This window comes from Eriocheir sinensis, chromosome 12 (assembly GCF_024679095.1).
Source record: "Eriocheir sinensis breed Jianghai 21 chromosome 12, ASM2467909v1, whole genome shotgun sequence".
Taxonomy (NCBI): Eukaryota; Metazoa; Arthropoda; class Malacostraca; order Decapoda; family Varunidae; genus Eriocheir; species Eriocheir sinensis.
This window is the reverse complement of record NC_066520.1, coordinates 9,178,509-9,201,848: the sequence shown is the minus strand read 5'-3', so window position 1 is coordinate 9,201,848 and position 23,340 is coordinate 9,178,509. Positions and strand designations below refer to the sequence as shown.

Here is a 23,340-nt window from a genome sequence, read left to right as displayed (position 1 = left end):
AGACGCTTATGATGAGATATGTTCATATCTTCAAGTACTTCAGAACTTCAGTAACGTTAACCACTCCAAGTTTTTTGAGCTACAAACCATCTCTAGAACTGGAAACAACGGTCTACCAATTCAGGCGAGGCGATGTAATACAGACATTGGAAGTATATTCATTGGGAAGGCCGTGGCTGAGTGGATAGCGTGACGGCGCCGCGTCCAGGACGACGCGGGCTCGCGCCCCACCAGTTGCCACATGCTGGGATTTTTAAGTCACCGCCGAGTGGCCTAAGACTATCCACAAGCTGTTCAGAAGACCACCTATTAACCCGGACTCTCGATTCTAGGATCAAAGATGACCTCTGTGGGGCAGCATGAGCCAATGCAAGATGGCGCCATTATAAACACTTGCCTGCGCCACGACGGGCTGGGGCCGACCATCAGACCCCATCAAGAAAGCCTACCAGCGCCATAGGCGAATACGTAAAAAAAAGTGCTTTGGTCTGCCTGCAAGCACGAAATGACTATCAAGAAAATCGCATCACCAGAGCGGGCAAACTCGTAATGAGTTATAGGCTTCCTGTTGCCTGCCTTTTCATGTTTCCAGGATTCCTCCTCCTTCTCTTTTTCTTTTCTTTTTCTTCTTCCTCTGCTCCGTCGTCGGTTTCTTCTTCTTCTTCTTCTTTTCTTCTTCTTCTTCTTCTTCTTCTTCTTCTTCTTCTTCTTATTATTATTATTATTATTATTATTATTTTCCTTCTTCTTCTTCTTCTTATTATTATTATTATTTGTTTTTTTCTTCTTATTATTATTATTAATCATTCTTCTATTATTATTATTATTATTATTATTATTATTATTATTATTATTATTATTATTATTATTATTATTATTATCATTATTATTTGTCTTTTATTTCTTCTGCTTCTTTTTCTATCTCTTCTTGTTCTTGTTCTCGCTTTTTGTTCTTGTTCTTGTTCTTGTTCTTCTCCTCCTCCTTCACGTTGGAAAAGAGACGACTGCGGGAAGACATGATACAAGTCTTTAAGTACCTGAACAAGCTCAGCAACGTTGATCACTCCAAGCTGAACTTCACGCTACAAACTAACCTGAGAACAAGAAACAACGGGAAAACAATTCAAGCAAAGCGATGCAATACAGACATCGGCAGGAGTTATTTCTCGAATAGAGTGGTTCGCCACTGGAACAGCCTACCTGCAGAAGTGGTTAGCGCAGAGAGCATCAGCTCATTCAAGAAATGCATTGATCGCCACTTTGCTGCATCGGGAGTAAACTGAACGTATCCAAGAGTAGGTGCACAAGTGCTTTAATCCTTCCCTGCAAGCCACTCCTATGGCTATGGCTATTCTCCGACTAACCAAAAATTCTTTCATTAATAGAAAATGTCAAACCTTGCTTTCTAACTCTTCCTGTGACTTCTGGCATCTAGCCAAAAACATCTCCTCCAACTTCACTTCTTCATCTTTCCTCCACTCCTCAGTCCTGACGGCAACACTGCCGTCTCATCTATCTCTAAGGCTGAACTCTTCTCTCAAACATTTTCTAAAACTCCACTCTATACGATTCTGGGCATATTCCTCCTACTCATCCCCCCTCTGACTAATTTATGCCTGTTATAAAGATTCTTCAAAATGATGTTTTCTACGCCCTCTCTGGCCTCAATCCTCAGAAGGCTTATGGACCTGATGGAGTGCCTCCTATTGTCCTTAAAAACTGTGCCTCCGTGCTGTCACCCTGCCTGGTCAAACTCTTTCGCCTCTGCCTGTCAACATCTACCTTTCCTTCTTGCTGGAAGTATGCCTTCATACAGCCTGTGCCTAAGAAGGGTGACCGCTCCAATCCCTCAAACTACCGTCCTATTGCTTTACTTTCTTGTCTATCTAAAGCTTTTGAATCAATCCTTAACCGGAAGATTCAAAGCACCTTTCCACTTCTGACCTTCTATCTGATCGCCAGTATGGGTTCCGCAAGGGACGTTCTACTGGTGATCTCCTAGCCTTCTTAACTGACTCTTGGTCATCCTCTCTTACCCGTTTCGGTGAAACTTTTGCTATTGCGCTGGACATATCAAAAGCTTTTGATAGGGTCTGGCACAAATCTTTGCTTTCTAAACTACCCTCCTACGGTTTTATCCTTCTCTCTGTACCTTTATCTCCAGTTTCCTTTCTGACCGTTCTATTTCTGCCGTGGTAGACGGTCACTGTTCTTCCCCTAAATCTATTAACAGTGGTGTCCCACAGGGTTCTGTCCTATCTCCCACTCTTTTCTGTTGTTCATTGATGATCTTCTTTCCAAAACGAACTGTCCTATCCATTCCTACGCCGATGATTCCACTCTGCATTACTCAACTTCTTTTAATAGAAGACCCACCCTTCAGGAACTTAACGACTCAAGGCTGGAGGCTGCAGAACGCTTAGCCTCAGACCTTACTATTATTTCCGATTGGGGCAAGAAGAACCTGGTGTCCTTCAACGCCTCAAAAACACAGTTTCTCCACCTATCCACTCGACACAATCTTCCAAACAACTATCCCCTATTCTTTGACAACACCCAGCTATCACCTTCCTCAACACTAAACATCCTTGGTCTATCCTTAACTCAAAATCTCAACTGTAAACTTCATATCTCATCTCTTACTAAATCAGCTTCCTCGAGGCTGGGCGTTCTGTACCGTCTCCGCCAGTTCTTCTCCCCTGCACAGTTGCTGTCCATATACAGGGGCCTTGTCCGCCCTCGTATGGAGTATGCATCTCATGTGTGGGGGGGCTCCACTCACACAGCTCTTCTGGACAGTGTGGAGGCTAAGGCTCTTCGTCTCATCAGCTCTCCTCCTCATACTGATAGTCTTCTACCTCTTAAATTCCGCCGCAATGTTGCCTCTCTTTCTATCTTCTATCGATATTTCCACGCTGACTGCTCTTCTGAACTTGCTAACTGCATGCCTCCCCCCCTCCCGCGGCCCCGCTGCACTCGACTTTCTACTCATGCTCATCCCTATACTGTCCAAACCCCTTATGCAAGAGTTAACCAGCATCTTCACTCTTTCATCCCTCACGCTGGTAAACTCTGGAACAATCTTCCTTCATCTGTATTTCCTCCTGCCTACGACTTGAACTCTTTCAAGAGGAGGGTGTCGGGGCACCTCTCCTCCCGTATTTGATCTTCCTTTCGGCCACCTCTTTTGTTTCTTTTTTGGGAGCAGCGAGTAGCGGGCTTTTCTTTTTATTATTGTTTTCTTTTTTTGTGTGCCCTTGAGCTGCCTCCTTTGTTGTAAAAAAAAAAAAAAAAAAAAAAAAAAATGGATTGATTAAATCACTGAGAGCAGGCAGCCTAGTGATGAGCCAACATGCTTTCTGCTGCCTGCTAGTCCATGTTTCCATGTTTCCTCCTCCTCCTCCAACAACAACAACAACAACAATACTTAGCTTAATGCTGTGTCTTGCTTGCTGATGTCATTATGCAGCACAAGCACCTGTGCAACACCTATAATCAACACTCCAGTAACACCAGACCCTCCTCGGCTTACTTGACATGTCGCTCCAAAGCTATTTTTTTTTTTTTACGGAGTCTTAATTCATCAATATTTTTTTCTGCCTATCATGACGAATTCTCCGAACGACAAAGCTGGAGAGAAATGGGAAAGAAAAATTTGTCTGACCCTTTTTTGAACTTTTTATCCTCTCCCTGTCTTAACGTGTCTTTCTTCCCACAGTGACTGGCCTTTCGGCGCCGTCTACTGCACCATCAGCAACTTCATGGCGAACGTGACCATCTCGGCGAGCGTGTTTACACTCATGGCCATCTCCTTTGACAGGTAAGTGTGTGTGTGAGAGAGAGAGAGAGAGAGAGAGAGAGAGAGAGAGAGAGAGAGAGAGAGAGAGAGAGAATCTTTATTTCTTTACTGCGTTACTTTGCTTATTAATGAGAATATTAAATGTGGAAAAGAGGATTGTAAAGGTATAAAAAAAACATGCTGATTATTTACGGAAGCTGCAAGCACCACAGCGCAAAGGCTTTTAAAAGATTTCTGATACTCAATACTACCAAGTCTAGCACCCTTATTTCGTACTCTGTTGCGCTGGAAGAGTATACTTTAAAATATTTTCTTCATGTGTGTGTGTGTGTGTGTGTGTGTGTGTGTGTGTGTGTGTGTGTGTTTGATTGAGACTCCTGCTTCACTCAGTCCACAAAAACGCAACACTGAACAAGACATTAGTATGCTCATCATGGCGGACCGAAAACATGATTGAAGAGTCATAGTAGTACAAGCTTCATACCAAGAGATTTTGCCAGCAGGGTCGATACATCTTGGTCTGGTGTGGTGAGCGCATGGCTGTCACCGAAAAGTTCATTCAGTGTTGGAAGTCTCTACATAACATATGGTTTAAACAGCTTCGAAACATGTTTGTCTTAAAAAAGGTGAGCAAAGTAAAGTTTAAGTATCCATTTGACAGAGTAATGATAAATGGTGCCGTCTACTTGTTGGTGATGTCTGAAGACGAAGTTAATTTATAAACACACTTCATATTTAAGTATCCATTTGACGAAGTAATGATAAATGATTCAAATTTACTTGTTGATAGCGTCTCAAGAAGAAGTTACTTAAAAAAAAAAATGTGCACTTACTATTGTTTTGCCATAGGATATTTTGGGTACATTCCGAAATTCAAACCATAATTTGCAAGAGGATGGCGAGCCGCGCTCTGTTACAAAAGAGGTAAAAAGAAAGAAAGATACGCAAATATGTCCCCTAAGAGACACAATAACTTATTTTTGCGCTACTGATGTCACTGTACTATGCGAGGAGGGGGAGAGTGGCGGGTTGGGGAGGCAGGGCGGGAGCGGGGTCGGGGAAGAGGGGGCGGAGGGACGTAATGATGCCGACTGGGGGTGTTATAGAGCAGGACCATTATGTATGTGTCATTTCTGCGTCATTGGCGATGCTGAGGTATGACTGCCGGGATGGGGGGGGAAACGAAGATGAGGGAAGGAGGAAGGTTGAGGGTGAGGTGGGAGGGGGTGGGTGTAGGGGTATGAGAGGGGAGGGGGTGGGGAAGAGGAAGAGGGAGGGATAGGGAACAGGAGAGAGTATATTGAAGGAAGGGGAGAGGGTGAGGGGGGGCATTGGAAGAGGAAAGGGGGTTGAAAGGGAGGGCCTATGGGGGAAACGAGGGGGGGGGGGGGTTGCAGTGCAGGCCCGATGTGTCTCTTTTGTCATTGGTGACGTTGGAGGGGAAAGGGTAAGGGAGGAGGAAGAATGGAAGAGGGAAGATGGAGGGTATAGCGGGAGGGAAGGGATAAGTATGAGAGAGAGGAGGAAGGGGGTAGAAGCCGGAGGGAGAGGCGGGCAAGAAAGGAGAAGATGGGTTGAAACTGAAACGGAGGAGGTGGGGCATGAAAAGAGATAGTAATGTCACTCTTGCCAGGAGAGTTAAGAAGTACGGGGAGGTCATTAGGTCGATGAGAAGCAGTGTTAGCGCCGCTGATAACTGCGGCCTACAAAGAAAACACAACAAACTTGATAACCTTTCCTGGCCGGTTCCCGTAGCCTATTCCGTGCAAAATGCTAGGTACAGACAGACAGACATAGAGAGCCAGGCAGACACACAAACACAAACAGAACAGTTATTCACATTAACAGACATACGAAGAGTTACAGTTGCTAGCAGCTAGACACACACGATTTTAGTAAAGCGTTTGACAAAGTTCCTCACCAACGACTGTTGCTTAAATTACAGGCTCACGGAGTAGAGGGTAAAGTTTTGAACTGGGTCAAGGCGTGGCTTAGCAATAGGAAGCAAAGAGTGCAAATCAATGGTAAAAGATCTGACTGGGGATGTGTTAGTGAGGTCCCACAAGGTTCGGTATTAGGTCCACTTTGTGTTTATTATTTATATCAATGACTTAGACACAGGAATTAGTAGTGATGTTAGTAAATTTGCAGATGATACGAAGATCGGTAGAGTAATTGAGTCGGATCAGGACGCTAGTATTCTCCAGGGTGAACTCAACAGATTATATGACTGGGCGGATAAATGGCAGATGGAGTTCAATGTAGGGAAGTGCAGTATTCTGAGTGTAGGTAGGAACAACCCCTCATAACTATTGCTTAAATGACACTCTCATAAGTAGGTCTAAAAGGGTGCGAGGGGATTTAGGGGTCTTAGTGAGCTCTGATCTCCGTCCAAGGCACAATGCATTCAAGCTAGAAATCGAGATAATAGGGTACTGCATGTGATTTATTTCAAGGAGCTTAAGCAACAGACGCCTGAAGTCTTCCTCAAACTATATTTAGCATTAGTTAGACCTCATCTTGACTATGCGGTTCAGTTCTGGTCACCCTACTATAGAATGGATATCAAAATGTTAGAATCGGTGAAGAGGAGGATGACTAAGATGATTCAGGGGTTGAGAAACTTGCCATACGAGGAAAGACTCAAACAGTTAAACTTGCATTCTCTAGAAAGGCGAAGGGTGCGTGGAGACATGATCGAGGTTTATAAATGGATGAAGGGCTTTAATAAGGGAGACATTCATAAGGTTTTGTTGGTAAGAGAACCGGGTAGGACACGAAGTAACGGGTTTAAACTGGATAAATTCAGATTCAACAGGGACATAGGCAAAAATTGGTTTACTAACAGGGTGGTGGATGAGTGGAATAGGCTTAGCAGTCATGTGGTGAGTGCCAATACAATTGTCACATTCAAAAATAGATTAGATAAATTCATGGACAGCGATAATAGGTGGGGTTAGATACACGGGAGCTTAGGGTCAAAGGAGCTGCCTCGTACAGGCCTACCGGCCTCTTGCAGACTCCTGCGTTCTTATGTTCTTATGTTCTTATGTCTGTGTACATATATGTGTACATACATGTACACAGTTAAAGTAAAGTAAGTAGAGTTGGGGGCATACTCTACAGCCGAGCGTGGCCTCGATGTTCATCCACGTCGCCTTGGCCCTTGAGCCTATGGCTGGTCAGAACCCATTAATTAACCTGACACAGGCTCAGTGTGACATCCGAGTTACCAAAGTTTACTTCCCATAGGTTTCCCCAGACACCTATTTATTAACCAGCCCGAAAGGGATGATGAACGGCTGGGGGAACAGCACGCCGACTGCCAGGGGCAGGATTCCATCCTGGACCCGCGGAATCGCAGGTACGCACGGCAACCACTGAACCAACTCAGCCATTCAGACAGGAATTCAATCACCAGATACACACACTGAAATATATAATAATAACACATTTACAATTGAAGCACAATTCATTACATTGCTTCATACCAAGCCCCAGAGCAATCCCTTCCACCAAAGCACCATTTCCAGTTCGTACAATTTTACACTTGGGCCTCAGTCGCCTGCCTGCTGAGTCAGAGCACCGCCCGCGCTATAGATAGAAAAGCAGCAGTGTTCTTATTCTCATTTATATATCTATTCTCAACACTCGCGCTATCTCGTTATTTTTGCGCCGTTGTAACTTAATTTTACATTTGTTGTCATGAATATTTATCACTTCGCAAAAAAAGGTAGAAGTAGAACGGCATGGATTGCTCGTGATTTTGCGTTTGGGGTTATATTTGTGAATGTTTTATCTACTGTTTTGACTTTTCTTTCTTCGGGTTACAAAAAGAGTGAATGTTTATTTTCTTGCGAACACAATAGCATTCGCAAAAATATATTTGGCATTTCTATATATTTTTTTTCAAGCATATAGAACATCGAGTATCAGTACATATTCATGGAAACATTCGTTACTGTAGTTAATAAATGTATCACGCCGACACATGAAATTTTTCGAACAAAGGTTGTTTCTGCCTCTATTTCATCCATTGTTTCATTCTTTTGTACTATAATCTATTTCTGGTTGTCTCATTGTATATTTGTCAATGAACAATTTTTAGACTAATATAAAAAGTTAGTTGCTTATGTTCATATGTTCACACACACACACACACACACACACACACACACACACACACACACTCCGTGGCGCAACTGGTAGAGCGCTGCGGTGCTAGGCTTCACGATCTGACAGGGCGACGGTTCGAGCCTACTCAGGCCGGATTCTTTCCGTTGACTAGGAGTGGTTACCTTGAGCAATGGGGATGGGGTGTGGTGTGTGGTCCTAACAGTACCCATAGATCGACGATAAAGAACACTTGCTCATGTTGAGGGTACCTGCTGGCGATTACGAGTCCAACTCGTGATCAGGCCGTGAATTACACTACGTACGTTCATCCCTGTGTGTGTGTGTGTGTGTGTGTGTGTGTGTGTGTAGGTGAGCAAAATGACGTTATAACAGATACAAATTTCTCATCAAACGGGTAAATGAATACGTTGTTTGAAAACTAAAGCAATTATACAATAATTACGTAATGACTGCACGGAACATTTGCTGTATATAAAGACTAAACTGTACCTAACTGTACGCAATCCTGAATCGACTCAGCTCTGATTTTTACTATTCCTCTGAGTTAGGGTAATCTGAAGCTTCGCCCTACTCACGTGCCTGACACACACACACACACACACTATCTGGCCGGCCTCCCACTCGTCTCGAACCAGCCGTTATAAATAGGGGCTGGTTTCCACCGTAAGTTAGAGAGACAGGCCAGTTCTTGTTGACAGACCGACTTGGTCGGCTATGCTACGGTCGGACGATAGAGTCTGTCTGTCTGCCCGTGCTCCTTCCCAATAGGGAGGGAGCGATCTTAAAAAAAAAAAAAAAAAAAAAGTTAGTCTCACCGTTCTCTCCTGTCCCTCACAACACCTCGGTCGATCAGGTGACGAGTAAGTGACCAGCGCAGCAGGCACGAGTGCACTTCTAAGTGTTTCCTGTTTACCGTAACAATATGCGGCACCGTGGGAACTTTTTTTCTACTTTACCTGTGTATTATATTTGTCAGTAAGTGTAAGTGTTTGAGGGATTGTTGGGTGTATGAAAGATTTACGTGTGATTGAACTGTAATATATATTTATAATTGCTCCAATTCCTTTCTTTCATACGTTTATGTTTTGTTATGTTCGCCAAACTGAACCCCTTGTATTAACATTTAACCTCTAGACAACAACTCGCCATAGTTCACTGAACAACCTGCTCTTGGTGACATAACACTCTGATTGAAATTCCTTTCCTATCTCGGTGAATCCTCCAATTAATAATAAATACTCTGAACTATTCAATCGTTCCTATAGCTTGTAACACATACCCACTTGTCTCTTTACATAAAATATTACACAAGCTCACAGAGAGACAGACAGATAGGCAGATGAATAGCCTCAAATACAGATAAGTAGAGATTAATACATATGCAGATATATTAATTGAGGGATAGACATATAATACAGAAAGGTAATATTTAAGTTTATAAAGGGGAAAGATATTTAGGTGGCACATTAGACAGAAAAATAGATAGATAGATTGCTAGATAGATATATAGATAGACGGATACATACATATATACAAACATACATAGGCAGATACATGGATAGATAATATATTAACTAAAACATGACAGTAACACACTATATTAAAAACTCGTCATTCTGTGAAACACACACACACAAAAAAAAAGGGAGGCAGCTCACTTGAAACAAAATATACATGCTAAAACTTTAACCCAACTCGGCAGCAAGCAAAATAACACACACACACACACACACACACACACACACACACACACACACACACACACACACACACACACACACCTGCATAATGACCACTACACCTGCTGCCTTCTTCTCGACGTGACTAACCGCCTGCAGGCCTCATGTATTACTCACTGCCCTGCCTCCCACTTCTCTTCGTCTCGCCCTGCATATACGCACGCCTCCGCAGCCGCCTTGAATACTGTAAACAGGTGCTTGAGTGTCCCTTGCTTTATATTCTGGTTACACACACACACACACACACACACACACACACACACACACACACACACACACAGGGCAATGCTATCAGTCCTGTAGACGTCTATATATGGAAGAAGCCACTCATGTGTTCCCTTTCATTACTATTATCCCTTTCTTTTGTATACTACCCCCCAGAAGTTAATTAAGTTAACTTTTTTACGCAGTTTCATTAATTCCCTGGTAAGACTATACCGTACTATCTATGAAAACAAGTCCCCCTTTTGTTAAATAGAGTAGGAGAAAAAAAGTCAGCGCTGGAATAATCTTCAACCGACCAGAAACAATACCAAAACAAGTCTTGTGAATTAAATCAGTCTTCATGAATAAAAAAATAAAAAAAACTATGAAAATAAAGTTGTGCTTGATAATGTGAAAAGTTGGACACGGGATCCCCTGAACACACAAGAAAACGCAAATATGAGTAGGAACAGGGAAACGTTTTTAATAGGTTTCCCAAAGCCACAAGCTGACAGTCATTTGGTGTTTTCTGTGGTGAAAAGTAATGAAGAGAGGACAGGGAAAGTCGAACCCGCAAAGGGAATGTCTTGGTTTCCTAGCAGTCCCTTAATTGAGTCCCGTACGGTGGGGTGTTGTGACCATCATTCTGTGTGTGTGTTGTTGACAAGCCGCCACAACACTCTTCTGTAGCAATATAGCGACGGGCGGCTTGGCTCTGCAAAAACGCTCCTAGTCAGGTAGGACCAGTACACAGAATTATAGGATCTGAGTCACTACCTACTTCAGACAGATAAGAAGTAAAACTGAATGACGTGCCACCTGATACTGAATCGTGAGGACAACGCAGCACCTAAACTGAGCCACATTCCGAAAACATAAAGATTATTGTTCATAAAGTTGGATCTTCTTCAAGGACACCAAATAATGTATAAAAGCACAAATTCGTGATTCTTCCCGTACGAGTATCGTTCCTCTAGGATCTATAGGATACAAACAAAAATGTTAGAGGTTATCGAAAGCAAATCCAGCCCCAGGCGGGTGTCACCTTTGCGCCTGTATGCAGGTGTGGGACGCAGGTGTGGGGAAGGTGATTGGGACGCGGATTTACGGCCAGGTATCAACGCAATGGAACACTCACCTGGGCTAAATGGCGTGTGTGTGTGTGTGTGTGTGTGTGTGTGTGTGTGTGTGTGTGTGTGTGTGTGTGTGTGTGTGTGTGTGTGTGTGAAACTTTTGTTAGCTTATAATGCTTTTCAGTAAAGAATTTAAAGAAAAAAAAGGTAAAGTACATAAAAATAAATAAAAACAAACTACAAGGGATTTCAGAAAGAAAAAAAAACTGAAACAAGAAGAAAACAAAGAACGAGACAGACTTGCATTAGGTGGGTGGGTGAAAGTTTTGAAATTCACCACAAAAATGTTTGCCTTTTTCGTAATGACACACAGGTAAGGTAATGAAAGGTGAGGTGAGGTGAGGTGAGGCGAGGTGAGGTGAAGTGAGATGAGGTGAAGTGAGATGAGGCAGGCGGTTGGACGGCGGTCGATCAGGGCTTCCCTCTTTCACTGGTCTCTCTCTCTCGCTCTCTCTCTCTTTTTCTCAACCTATCTGACTATTCCTCTGGCTATCTCAAAACCGTCCCTTCCGTCCATCCAGTTCCTTTCTTGAGTTATTTCACATGCCAGTAATCTTGTTTACCGCTCTCTCCCCTCTGGCCTCCAGTACATTATTTACCAATTTACCCCCACCCCCACCACTCTCTCTCTCTCTCTCTCTCTCTCTCTCTCTCTCTCTCTCTCGATTCATGTCTGACATATCTTTCTTCTCCTTCATTCATTTTACCTTTTTTATTTCTACACCCTAAACCCCTTTTCGTTATCTTTTTCTCCTTCCTTCCGTCTTTTTTTCTTTTCATCGCCTTCATACATATTCTTCGCTCCATCCCTCAATACTCTTATCTACAATTTCCTGTCAATCATTTTTATCTTCTTAAGCCTCTCCTTGCCTCTCTCACTCCTTCCTTGACCTATATTTCATCTTCCTCTCCTCCCGAATGTTTTCGTGTCGTTTCTTTTTTCATTTCTTCTTTCGCTTCTTTCGTTACATATATTTCCCCCTCTTTACCTACCGAAAGTAGGAGTAGGTGGGACGACCTGAAGTTGTACTTCTCTGATTTCCCGTGGAATGATTATTGCTTCCAGGAGAGAGACCCCTCTGTGTGTGCACAGCGCATCACAGAGGTGATTGGAACGAAGGCATACATTCCACATACTTTCTCTACTCCTCATGCTTAAAAGCCTTGGTTTAATCACGCTTATTCACGCTGTCAAAGATAGAGAGGCAGCTCACGATAAGGTACCAGAGCCTTCGAACTCCCGCTAACCATGACCTTTACATTTCCCCCCGGAATCGTGCCAAATCTATTCTTCGGCTTACCAAAACCTCTTTCATACATAGCATATGTCAAAACCTTGCTTTTTTCTAATTCTTCCCGTGACTTCTGGCACCAAGCCAAAAATATCTCCTCCAATTTCACTTCATCTTTCCCTCCTCTTCTTAACCCTGATGGCAGCACCGCCGTCTCATCTATCTCTAAGACTGAACTCTTCGCTCAAACTTTCTGTAACAACTTCACTCTGGACGATTCTGTGCATATTCCTCCTACTAATCCCCCCTCTGACTCCTTTATGCCTGTTATTAAGATTCTTGACAATGATGTCTTCTATGCCCTCTCTGGTCTCAACTCTCAGAAGGCTTATGGACCTGATGGAGTGCCTCCTATTGTTCTTAAAAACTGTGCATCCGTGCTGACACCCTGCCTGGTCAAACTCTTTCGTCTCTGCCTATCAACATCTACCTTTCCTTCCTGCTGGAAGTACGCCTTCATCCAGCCTGTGCCCAAGAAGGGTGACCGTTCCAATCCCTCAAACTACTGCCTTATAGCTTTACTTTCATGTCTATATAAAGCTTTTGAATCAATCCTTACCCGGAAGATTCAAAAGCATCTTTCCGCTTCTGACCTTCTATCTGATCGCCAGTATGGGTTCCGCAAGGGGTGTTCTACTGGCCATCTTCTTGTTCTCTAAACTGATTCTTGGTCATCCTCTCTTAGCCGTTTCGGTGAAACTTTCTCTGTTGCGCTAGACATATCGAAAGCTTTCGATACAGTCTGGCACAAGTCTTTGCATTCTAAACTGCCCTCTTACGGTTTTAATCCTTCTCTCTGTTCCTTTATCTCCAATTTCCTCTCCGGCCGTTCTATCTCCGCTTTGGTAGAGTCACTGCTCTTCCCCTAAACCTATAAACAGTGGTGTTCCACATCGCTCTGTCCTATCACCCACTCTCTTCCTGTTATTCATCAATGATCTTCTTTCCATAACAAACTGTCCTACTCATTCATACGCTTACAACTCCACTCTGCATTATTCAAATTCTTTCAACAGAGGACCTTCTCAATAGGAATTACAAGACTCCAGACTGGAGGCTGTAGAGCGCTTAACCTCAGGCCTTGCTATCATTTCCGATTGGGGTAAAAGGAACCTCGTGTCCTTCAATGCCTCAACAACCCAATTTCTCCACCTATCAACTCGACATAATCTTCCAAACACCTATCCCCTATTCTTCGACAACACTCAACTGTCACCTTCTTCAACACTAAACATCCTCGGTCTATCCTTAACTCATAATCTTAACTGGAAACTTCACATCTCCTCTCTCACTAAATCAGTTTCCTCGAGGTTGGGCGTTCTGTATCGTCTCCGCCAGTTCTTCTCCCCCGCACAGTTGCTATCCATATACAGTGGCCTTGTCTGCCCTCGTATTGAGTATGCATCTAACGTGTGGGGGGGCTCCACTCACACAGCTCTCATGGACAGAGTGGAGTCTAAGGCTCTTCGTCTCATCAGCTCTCCTCCTCTTACTGAAAGTCTTCTACCTCTTAAATTCCGCCGCCATATTGCCTCTCCATCTTCAATCGATATTTTCACGCTGACTGCTCTTCTGAACTTGCTAACTGCATGCCTCCCCTCCTCCCGTGGCCCCGCTGCACACGACTTTCTTCTCAAGCTTGTTGGTGCCGTTAGTGAGTGTTCTGATGATAATTGGTTTACGGATAGAGAAAATTCAATATCCGTCAGGGCTGTCTATTTGAACAAACATACAAAGGTCATTGAGACAAACACAACACACAGACAAGGTGTTTGTGTGTGTATGCGTTTATGTGAATGTTGTATTGTGTAATTGACATTGAAGTATTGGTGTATATGTGGAGCTATATATATAAGTTAACAATAGGAGGACGAGGACAGACAGTTGAAGATAAACCTTACTGTCCAAATCCCTTACGAAGGAGTTGAAGCTACGTTTCCATCGACAAGAGAGTGCGTTGCGAGCACCAAAAAGAGAAAATTTTGACTCACTCGCTCACACTCGCTTCGAGGTAGCAAGGAAGTAGCATCAAGCTCGCTATGAGGTATCACGAGTAGCAACGTGCTCTCTTCTGCTCTCATATGATCGCTAGTGGTCGCTAGGCACCTTGCGACTGCTAGCTTCTGCTTAAAACACTCGCAGATTCCGTGCGAGTCAGGCGACAGGAAGTGACCTCGCAACGTGGTAGCAACATAGTCGCAACGCACTCTTATGACTTGCAACGCACTTGCTACACGGTCGCAAGGCGGTCGCTACGGTCGCTACGCAGTCGCTTTTAAGGAAGAATAAAACTTTTGTAAATCAAATTAATTGAATTTTATTCAGACGAATATATTCCATATTATATAATTTGTCACACAGTTACAAAAACATATATACATTTGATAATGATTGGACCGTAAGAAAAACAAATAATTGTTTGCGCCACTTGCAGCATATTTTTAAAAGGTTGCCTTACATAAATACAAATGAAACTAGCACATTCAGGACTACCAAAGATTGTCGAAAAAGCAAGTTATAACCTATCACATTCCACAAATGTGTACACTTGTACTTTCATACAGTTGCACTTCTAACTTAAAAGAGAAACATATGTAAATGAATAACAAAGTATCTTGCCACAACATTTATTATGTCTAGTGCCTGTTTAAGGTGATCATCTGGTCCTGCCATGGAACCCCTCCTCTCCTCTGGTCATTGAAGTACCGTTGGAGGTACAGGCGCATATCCTTGGCAGCCTGTGTGGCGCGGTTCCTGCCCGTGTCTGGGGGTGGGTTATCAGTATTATGCACGTCTACCTCTTGCCTCCAGATTCCAGGGATGACATTGTAGTTCCGATCCTCATGATCCACCTCTGCACTGTGGATTGCAGGGTTCCTAATCCTCATTAGGTTATGGAGAACGACGCAACATTCGACAATGCTTCTCACCACATCAGGAGACTGGTACAAAGTGGTCAACAAGCACCTCCACCTATTGGCCATAATACCAAATGCATTTTCAACTACCCGCCTCCCTCTGGAGATGCGATAGTTATAGACGAGTTCCTCCTTGGTCATGTTTCTCTTGGACCATGGCTTCATCATGTAGGTCCTCAAGGCGAAAGCGTCGTCACCGAGAATGAAGTAGGGGATTTCAACTGCACCATCTTCATCTGCTTCTTGTTCCTGCGGGAGTCGTTCAGATGGTGGAAGACACACGGTACCGTTCTCAATGCACTCTTTCAACTCTGACTCATTGAATATCTGAGCATCTGACATGTGTCCAACACCACCAGTGTCCACCCAGATGAATTTGTAATCTGCGTCAACGAGTGCCATGAGAATGATGGAATAGCAGTGCTTATACACGCACCAGTACTCGCTGCCAGAATTTGCAGGTTGCTTGATCTTGATGTGCTTGCCATCCAGGGCCCCTATAGCATGGGGTACTTGCCACCTCCTCTCGAATTCCATTGCCAGTTTTTTCCACTCACCAGGTGAGGTTGGAAACTTGATCACTTCTTCCTTGTAGGCTTCCACGATGGCTTCACACACCTTGGGGATGGCACGGCAGATGGCTGTCTTGCTGACTCTGTAGTTGAATCCGAGACTCGGGTACTGGTCCCCAGTTGCTAGGTGCCTTAACGTCAGTGCCAACTTCAAGCCAGGATCGAGAGATGCACGGGTATTGGTGCCTGGTCCGCTGATAGCAGGTCTTACCCTCTCGAGGATCTCATCAAAGAGCTCCAGGGGCATCCTCATGTAGCTCTTGAAGTAATTTGGATCTTCCGTCCTCAGCTTCTGGACCAGCCTATAGTATTGACTGTGGTCAAGTCTCTGCTGTTCAGTAAGCCAACTACGAATCCAGACCTGTGGCCGACGTCTACGCCTTTTTCGTATCAGTCTCCTTATCTTCAAAATGTTTTGGAGAACCTCTTCTTGCAGGATGTTGGCCTGGACCTGGAGAAGAAGAGCAAGGTACAGTTCGTCCATGCTGACAGCGTGAAGATCCAATACCAACTCCAATTCATAAGTGCTGCCGCATCGTTTTTATACCCTCCGAGCTTTTTAGTCGCATCTCACTCGCTACATGGATTCCATGGAAACACAAACTAGCGAGTCATTGAGAGACTCATGAGAGTAGTGCGAGTGAATGATTTTTGCTCACTCTCATGACTCTCTCGAGTCGCTAGCTGCTCTCTTGTCGATGGAAACGTACCCTCACCAGCATTTTCACTCTTTCATCCCTCATGCTGTTAAACTCTGGAGCCCAATTTCTCCACCTATCAACTCGACACAATCTTCCAAACACCTATCCCCTATTCTTCGACAACACTCAACTGTCACCTTCTTCAACACTAAACATCCTCGGTCTATCCTTAACTCATAATCTTAACTGTAACTTCCTTCATCTGTATTTCCTCCTACTTACGACTTGAACTCTTTCAAGAGGAGGGTATCCTCTTTCGGCCACTCCTCTCGACTCTTTGTAGGAACAGTGAGTAGCGGGCTTTTTTTTTCATTAGTTTTCTTTTCTTTGCCCTTTAACTGCTTCCTCTTCTGTAAAAAAAAATGATTTACATATTTTCAGTTCCTATTATCTGACTCTTTTTTCATCCCCTGATTCCTCCTCTTTTCCTTTTTCAATATCCACATTTTACTGTTCTTTCGACGACATTTTTCCTCCTGAAGTTTTCCATTGCTCTGCCTAATCTTCTTCACGTAAATTCATCCCTCTCTCATTTCCCTGACTCATCTTTTTCCTCTGATTCTTGCTGTCTCTCGTCATTATTCATTCATCATCCACTATTTTTATATTCAGTTGCTTATCACTCACTTTTCGACTCCAAGCCTCTAACTGTCTCCCTCCTCATCCTTCTTTTTTCCCCTTTTCACATCATAATTTTTTCATTTCTTCCCTGCTCGCTCTTTGTTTTTGTTTTTCCAGTTCTCGATCCCCCACCGTTTTTCTCCCCACGGCTTCTAATTGCCTCCCTCCTCTCTTCCTGCCTTCTTCTCTTTTTTTGTTCCACGTAGAACTGTTTTATTCTCCTCTGTCGTATACTTTTTTATTTCATTCTTTCTCCTCTGTATTATTCCTTTGTTTTCATGCAAATACGCTCTGGACACGTTCCTTGTTGCTATATTTTCCTTGTATTCTTTAATTTGTTTCCTCTTGCAGTTTCTCATTACCCATTTCCATCATCCTTGCGTTCTCCCATTCCTCTTTCTCCTCTCTAAATAGTCATTTTCCCTTGACTAACTTTTCTTTCCCTCGTCTGGCCTTCCTCTCACTGCCCTTTTAGGTTCATCCTTGCACTCGTATCATTTACAAAACACTGGCCGCTCCCTTGTTATCATTTTTTTTCTCTTTCGCCTCTTGTTTGTCTTTTCCCTGGTGACTTATTATTTACCTTCTCCAGCCTTCCCTCCAACGGCCCCTTTAAGCTCAACCTTCCTCACCTTTACCATTAAGGCATTGACCTGACTCCAGTTTTCCGTTTCTCTCCTCTCTCATTGCTCCTTCTCCTGATACGCGTTTATTTAATCCTCTAAATGTATCCCTTCTATCTAATCCTAGTGTTTTTTTTACGTAAGAGTTCCAAAAAAGTTCGCAACGGTGCTGCTTCTGAATATAAATAATGAAGATTAAAAAAAAACAAAAAACATCAGATTCAGTCCCAGAATTGTCTTGCATCTCCCCTCGTGAAAGTTTAGTTCGCAGGATTTTTTTTTTTACAACAAAAGAGACAGCTCAAGGGGACAAAAAAAGGAAACAATAATAAAAAAAATGCCCGCTACTTGTTGTTCCTAAAAAAGAATCAAAAGAGGTGGCCAAAAGAGAAGTCAATTTCGGGAGGAGAGGTGTCCTGATACCCTCCTCTTGAAAGAGTTCAAGTCTTAGGCAGGAAGAAATACAGATGAAGGAAGATTGTTCCAGAGTTCCAGCGTGAGGGATGAAAGAGTGAAGATGCTGGTTAACTCGTGCGTAAGGGATTTGGATAGTATAGGGATGAAAGACTTGCATTAGAAGCAAGTGTTTTTCGTCATATTTGCCAACCATTGACCATCTCTCTCTCTCTCTCTCTCTCTCTCTCTCTCTCTATCACACACCCACCCACACCCACCCACACACACACACACACACACACACACACACACACACACACACTTATTGCGTTTTTTCCCTTCATTCTTCTACCTTTCCCTCTCCCGGCATCCCCCATCTTCATCTCTCATTGCCCTCTGGTAATATAATCGTTCCTCCTCCAGTCTCCCTCCCATGTTCTTTCTCATCCCATTCTTTCGTTACCTTTATTTGACATCTCCTTTTCCCTCTTGTTGCCACACTTAAGCCATCACAAGTGCTGACCGTTCTCCCGTTTTCTTTTCTCTCCCCCTCAGGTACATCGCCATCGTCAAGCCTCTGGAGCCACGAATGTCCAAGACCGTGGCACGTGTCTTCATCCTGACCATCTGGGGATCCTCCATGCTACTTTCCCTCCCCTGCCTTCTCTTCTCCACGACCGTCTCCATTACGTAAGCACTGAATAGCTTTTTTTTTTCCTCGCTCCTTTTGTTTTATGGTTACGATCTACGTACTTTTCCTTTCGCCTTTCTTCCGCGTTGTCTTGTTCAGGATTTTTTGTTTTTGGTTTCTTTTCTATATTGCAGTTTCCATCAAAAAGAATATTGTATAGCTTTAATTGCTCCTCTCTTCAGCATCTTCATTCTTCCGCGTAGTTTTTCCTTCCGTCTTTTCTTGCTATGTTTTTGTTTCCTTGCCCGTGCTTGCTCTTCTCGAAACTATTCTTCTCTTTCACTCCTTCCTTCTCCTGTGTCATTCTTATCGTCTGTTTCATTCTTGTTCTGTTTTCTGCCTCTGTCTCTCTGTCTTGTTTTCCTCATGTGAGAATTCTTCCCAATAAAACTCTTGCTCCTCTTGTTTAATTTCCTGTCTGTTTTTATCACCTTTTTCTTCATTTTGTTTCTTCTTTGTGTTACCCTGGGCTGTTGTTTCCTCTTTTCAACGACTTCTTGCGTCAGGTAAGCATACTGTAACTTCTAAGGACCCTCTTTTCGCTTCCTTGTTGCAGTTTTCTTATTTCTTAAACGCTATATATTCGTTGTCTTATCCTGTCTCTCTCCTCTTTCTTCTCTGCGACAATTTCCACCACGAGTGATTAATATACCTTTTATTCTTCTTCTCCATTTACTTTTTGTATTTTCCACCTCCTATTTTCGGCCTTTCCTCCCTTTTATGGATCTAATTTTTCTTACCATTTGTTTTTTATCTCCTTTTCTCCGAGACCTGAGTGTTATGCATCCTCTTCCCCCCTCCCCCCACACTTTCTCTCAGTTTTTTGTTTTACTTTTGTTTCCCGCATCCATCTTTCCTTGTTTTCTGGTCTTTCTTTTAACACATTGGTTCCTTTGTCTTATCCCGTATTGCAAAGTCTTTCATCCTCCACTTTTTTATCGCCCTGTGTTCCGTCTTTCTCTTACGTCCTCCTTATTGTCTCTATCCCTTTCTTTTCACTCTTCCGCGAACACAACATTGTCTAATCCTTTGTCAGTCTGTTTTTTCCTTCCTCCTCTTGGCCACCACGCTTCGTTCCTCTTTTCAAGTCTTGTTTACTGCCTCCATCTCTTCCTCTTCTTTCTTTCTCTGCACACACTATTATCTTTGCCTATTATGGTTGTATTCTTTTTTTTACCTTATTCCATCTTTTCTCCTCTCAGCTTTCTTTTCCACGCTTTCCTTCTGGTGTATATTTTTTCCTTCATTTCATGCATGGCAATTTCTATCTCGTATCGTTCTTCCCCTTTTTTTTAATATTCTCTCATGCCTTTTTATCCCTTTCGTCTCCTTATCCTCTTATGCTTTCCCGGGAATGGCTGCAGCATTTTCTCTCTCTCTCTCTCTCTCTCAGGAATTGTTGCTTACTCTTTCTTATTCCGGTGCTTCTCCTCCTCCTCATTTCTTTGTTTTGCTGCTCCCGTCTTATCTTGCCTCTTCTGTTTTATATCTCTATAATTCTTGCTATTTCTTCTTTCTTCCTTTTTCTTCTTCTTCTTCTTCCTCTTTCATTATTCCTCCACTTCTATAAACACTAAGGCTTTTACCTTGTTTGCCTCATCCAGTCTTTCTTTCCCAACTGTTTTTTTCCTTTCGTTCTCTTTCAGGTAAATTCTTTTTCTTCCTCGTCCTCGTCCTCATCTTTGTTCTTGTCCTCCTTGCTCTCCTCCTCCTCTTCCCCCCCCCTTCCCCCCCCCCCCTCCCCCCCGTGCAATATTCGCTACGCATCCCCGTTTTTGAGAGCCTATATCTTTTATTTCCATTTTTCCTGTGGACACTTTTTTTCTCCGTTTTCTCTCTATTTCAGCCTTATTCACATTCCTGATCCTTCCAACTTTTTTTTCAGTTTCTTTGGTCATCCCTGTTCCGTCTTCATCGTATTCGGTATTACTTGCATTCATTCCATTTTCTTGTATCTCCGCGATCTCCTAATCTTCCTTTCCTCCCTATCCATTCTTCATTATCGCCCTTATCCCATTTTCTGTGCTCACTTTTTCTCTCCCTTTTTCCAGCGACCTCAGTTTTGTGCGCCTCATGAACATTTAATTTTCCTTTCTTCCTTATCTCTCTCAAGGGCCATATCCTGCAGGCATAATTTTCCTCTCTTTCCCCCGTCTCTATTTCTCGTCAAAGGCTTAGCAGCTTTGCCCTCTCTTTCCTTCCTCCTCCTTTTTCTCAGACTAAATTTCTCCATACAATTTACCTTATTTTTTTCTCCTCAGATATGATGAAGCATATAAATTCTTTGGAGTTTATCGTACAGGATTTTTTTTTTTTTTGTAAAGTGGTGTATATATATATTTTAAAGTTCAATGTGTTCCATAATTATGTTTCTTTTTTACGTTAGTTTTGTTCTTTTTCTTTGTATTGTCCCTCCCAGCGACTAGCTTTATTTCCAATCTTTTACAAAATCTCGTTTGTCTATCTACTTCCGTCTGTCAGTCAGCCATCATACCATCTGTCTGCCTTTCTTTTTGTAAGTGTCTGTCTGTCTGTCTGTCATTTTGTCTGTCAATAAGGACCCTCCTCCTCTCTCTCTCTCTCTCTCTCTCTCTCTCTCTCTCTCTCTCTCTCTCTCTCTCTTTCATCCTTTCCTTCCCCACTACCATCTCTCATCTGCATCTGACAATCTTTGTAACGTTAAAACCGAAGGGGACTGAGAGAGGAGAGTCGGCCCTCTCTCAGTAACTCACGGGACTAAGAGGTTCTCCATTTGTCTTTCCCATCCACGAATTAATCTGATCACCATTTAAAGCTCTCACTCACAATCGTACCTGAGTTGCGACTGTTTAGCTTGTTCTGTTCCTCCGATACCCATTTTAGGGATATATTTAGCTTATATCCTTAAATCAGTCCTTGTATCCATTGCGAAGGATTCTAAGATTTTTGTTTTAAAATTAGTACTTTATTATCGTATATCTTTCTTTTTTTCTTTCTCTCTCTGCTCTCTCTTCGGATTAGTGTTACAAGATATTGTGTAGGAAGGCATATGAATTCAAACGTTATTCCAACAAAGGAGATAAATAGAAAGATAGGTAGAGAGGCAAAGAAACAAAAAGTGTGTGTGTGTGTGTGTGTGAGAGAGAGAGAGAGAGAGATTAATAGGTTATTGACAAGTTAACATGCTATTCGAGTGGTCGAGTAAAAAGTTGATGAAGCTTAATACAGACAAATGGCATATACATCGCTGTAAGTGCAGGAAAAAAGCCACCCACATTAACGTCACACACATACATGAATGAGACTGTGCGTCGTTACCACCGTTACCAGGGAATCTATTTTTCTCATTTGGTTCTAATGTTCTATTAAAAAGGAATACCTATATTATCATTGGAAACTGAGCGAGCATGTCGGCAGGAAATATTTCAAAAGTTATAAGTTTGAAGAGGTAAGAACTTATAGATTTATTATTTGGTATTGGTTGGACTTGTCAGGATGCTTTCTTCCCCCTCCACCTGAGGCAAACATACGTACACACACACTCACTCACTCACTCACACACTCTCTCTCTCTCTCTCTCTCTCTCTCTCTCTCTCTCTCTCTCTCTCTCTCTCTCTCTCTCTCTCTCTCTCTCTCTCTCTCTCTCTCTCTCTCTCTCTCTCTCTCTCTCTCTCTCTCTCTCTCTCTCTCACACACACACACACACACACACACACATGCCAGTGCTGCACAAAGAGAATAGGGCACACTCCTATGTTCCGGGCTTTTCATCCATTTGCTTTAACGCCTGAAATACTGCAGAGTAACTATCATCATCATCACTGTCAGCCACTATTCATCCACTCCGGTATAAGGTCCATTCCCAAAGGCTTTCCACTTCTCACTGTTTAATGTTCGTGTACATGAACTTATTTTTTATTTAATCACTACTTTGGCAGAGTAGCATACATTTACCTCAGTATCAAAGTCTAGTACTGTTGATAATTCAGGAGGAAACGATAAAAAAAAGTGATATATAAAGACAGCGGTTATTGGCTGGGCCGTCTTTTTTTCGTCTTTTCATACTGAGCAGGTCGTGATGTATTATGAATGTGAGGTGAGTCTCGGGTAAGCTTTCATGGCGGCTAGTCACTCCCCGTTTAAATATTCACACGCTCTGAGACTTAATTTTCCGCTCTTGCTCTTATACGTGTGTGTGTGTGTGTGTGTGTGCGAAGCTAAATTGTGCTACACTGTAAAGCCCAGGAATCAGGGACTCATTCCGTGCTAATCTGGCTACTTGTCTATCTTCACCCACAACCCAAGCAGAGGACCCTGACGATGAATGGCGCAAACTTTGCTTCATCATGCTTAAAGCTGCGGAAGCGACCATCGGCTTTAAAAAGCGCTCACACGCCGACTGGTTCGATGAGAACAATGAGGCCAGACACCAGCTCCTAAATGAAAAACGCAAGGCTCATGATGCCCTTCTTGCAAATCCTCAATCTACTGAACTAGCCCGCAGATGGAAAGACCTTAGGGCTGAGGCCCAGCGC

General features: G+C 43.0%; 1 protein-coding gene across 1 annotated transcript in view; it reads left to right on the top strand.

Annotated features, from left to right (window-relative positions):
- The window catches only part of LOC126997254 (gastrin-releasing peptide receptor-like), a 72,825-nt gene that overhangs the window by 30,848 nt on the left and 18,637 nt on the right, over window positions 1–23,340 (top strand). The window contains exons 3-4 of the mRNA XM_050858251.1: window positions 3,719–3,820; window positions 18,691–18,825. Of these exons, the coding sequence (XP_050714208.1) occupies window positions 3,719–3,820; window positions 18,691–18,825 (237 nt within the window). The remainder of the gene's footprint in view (window positions 1–3,718; window positions 3,821–18,690; window positions 18,826–23,340) is intronic.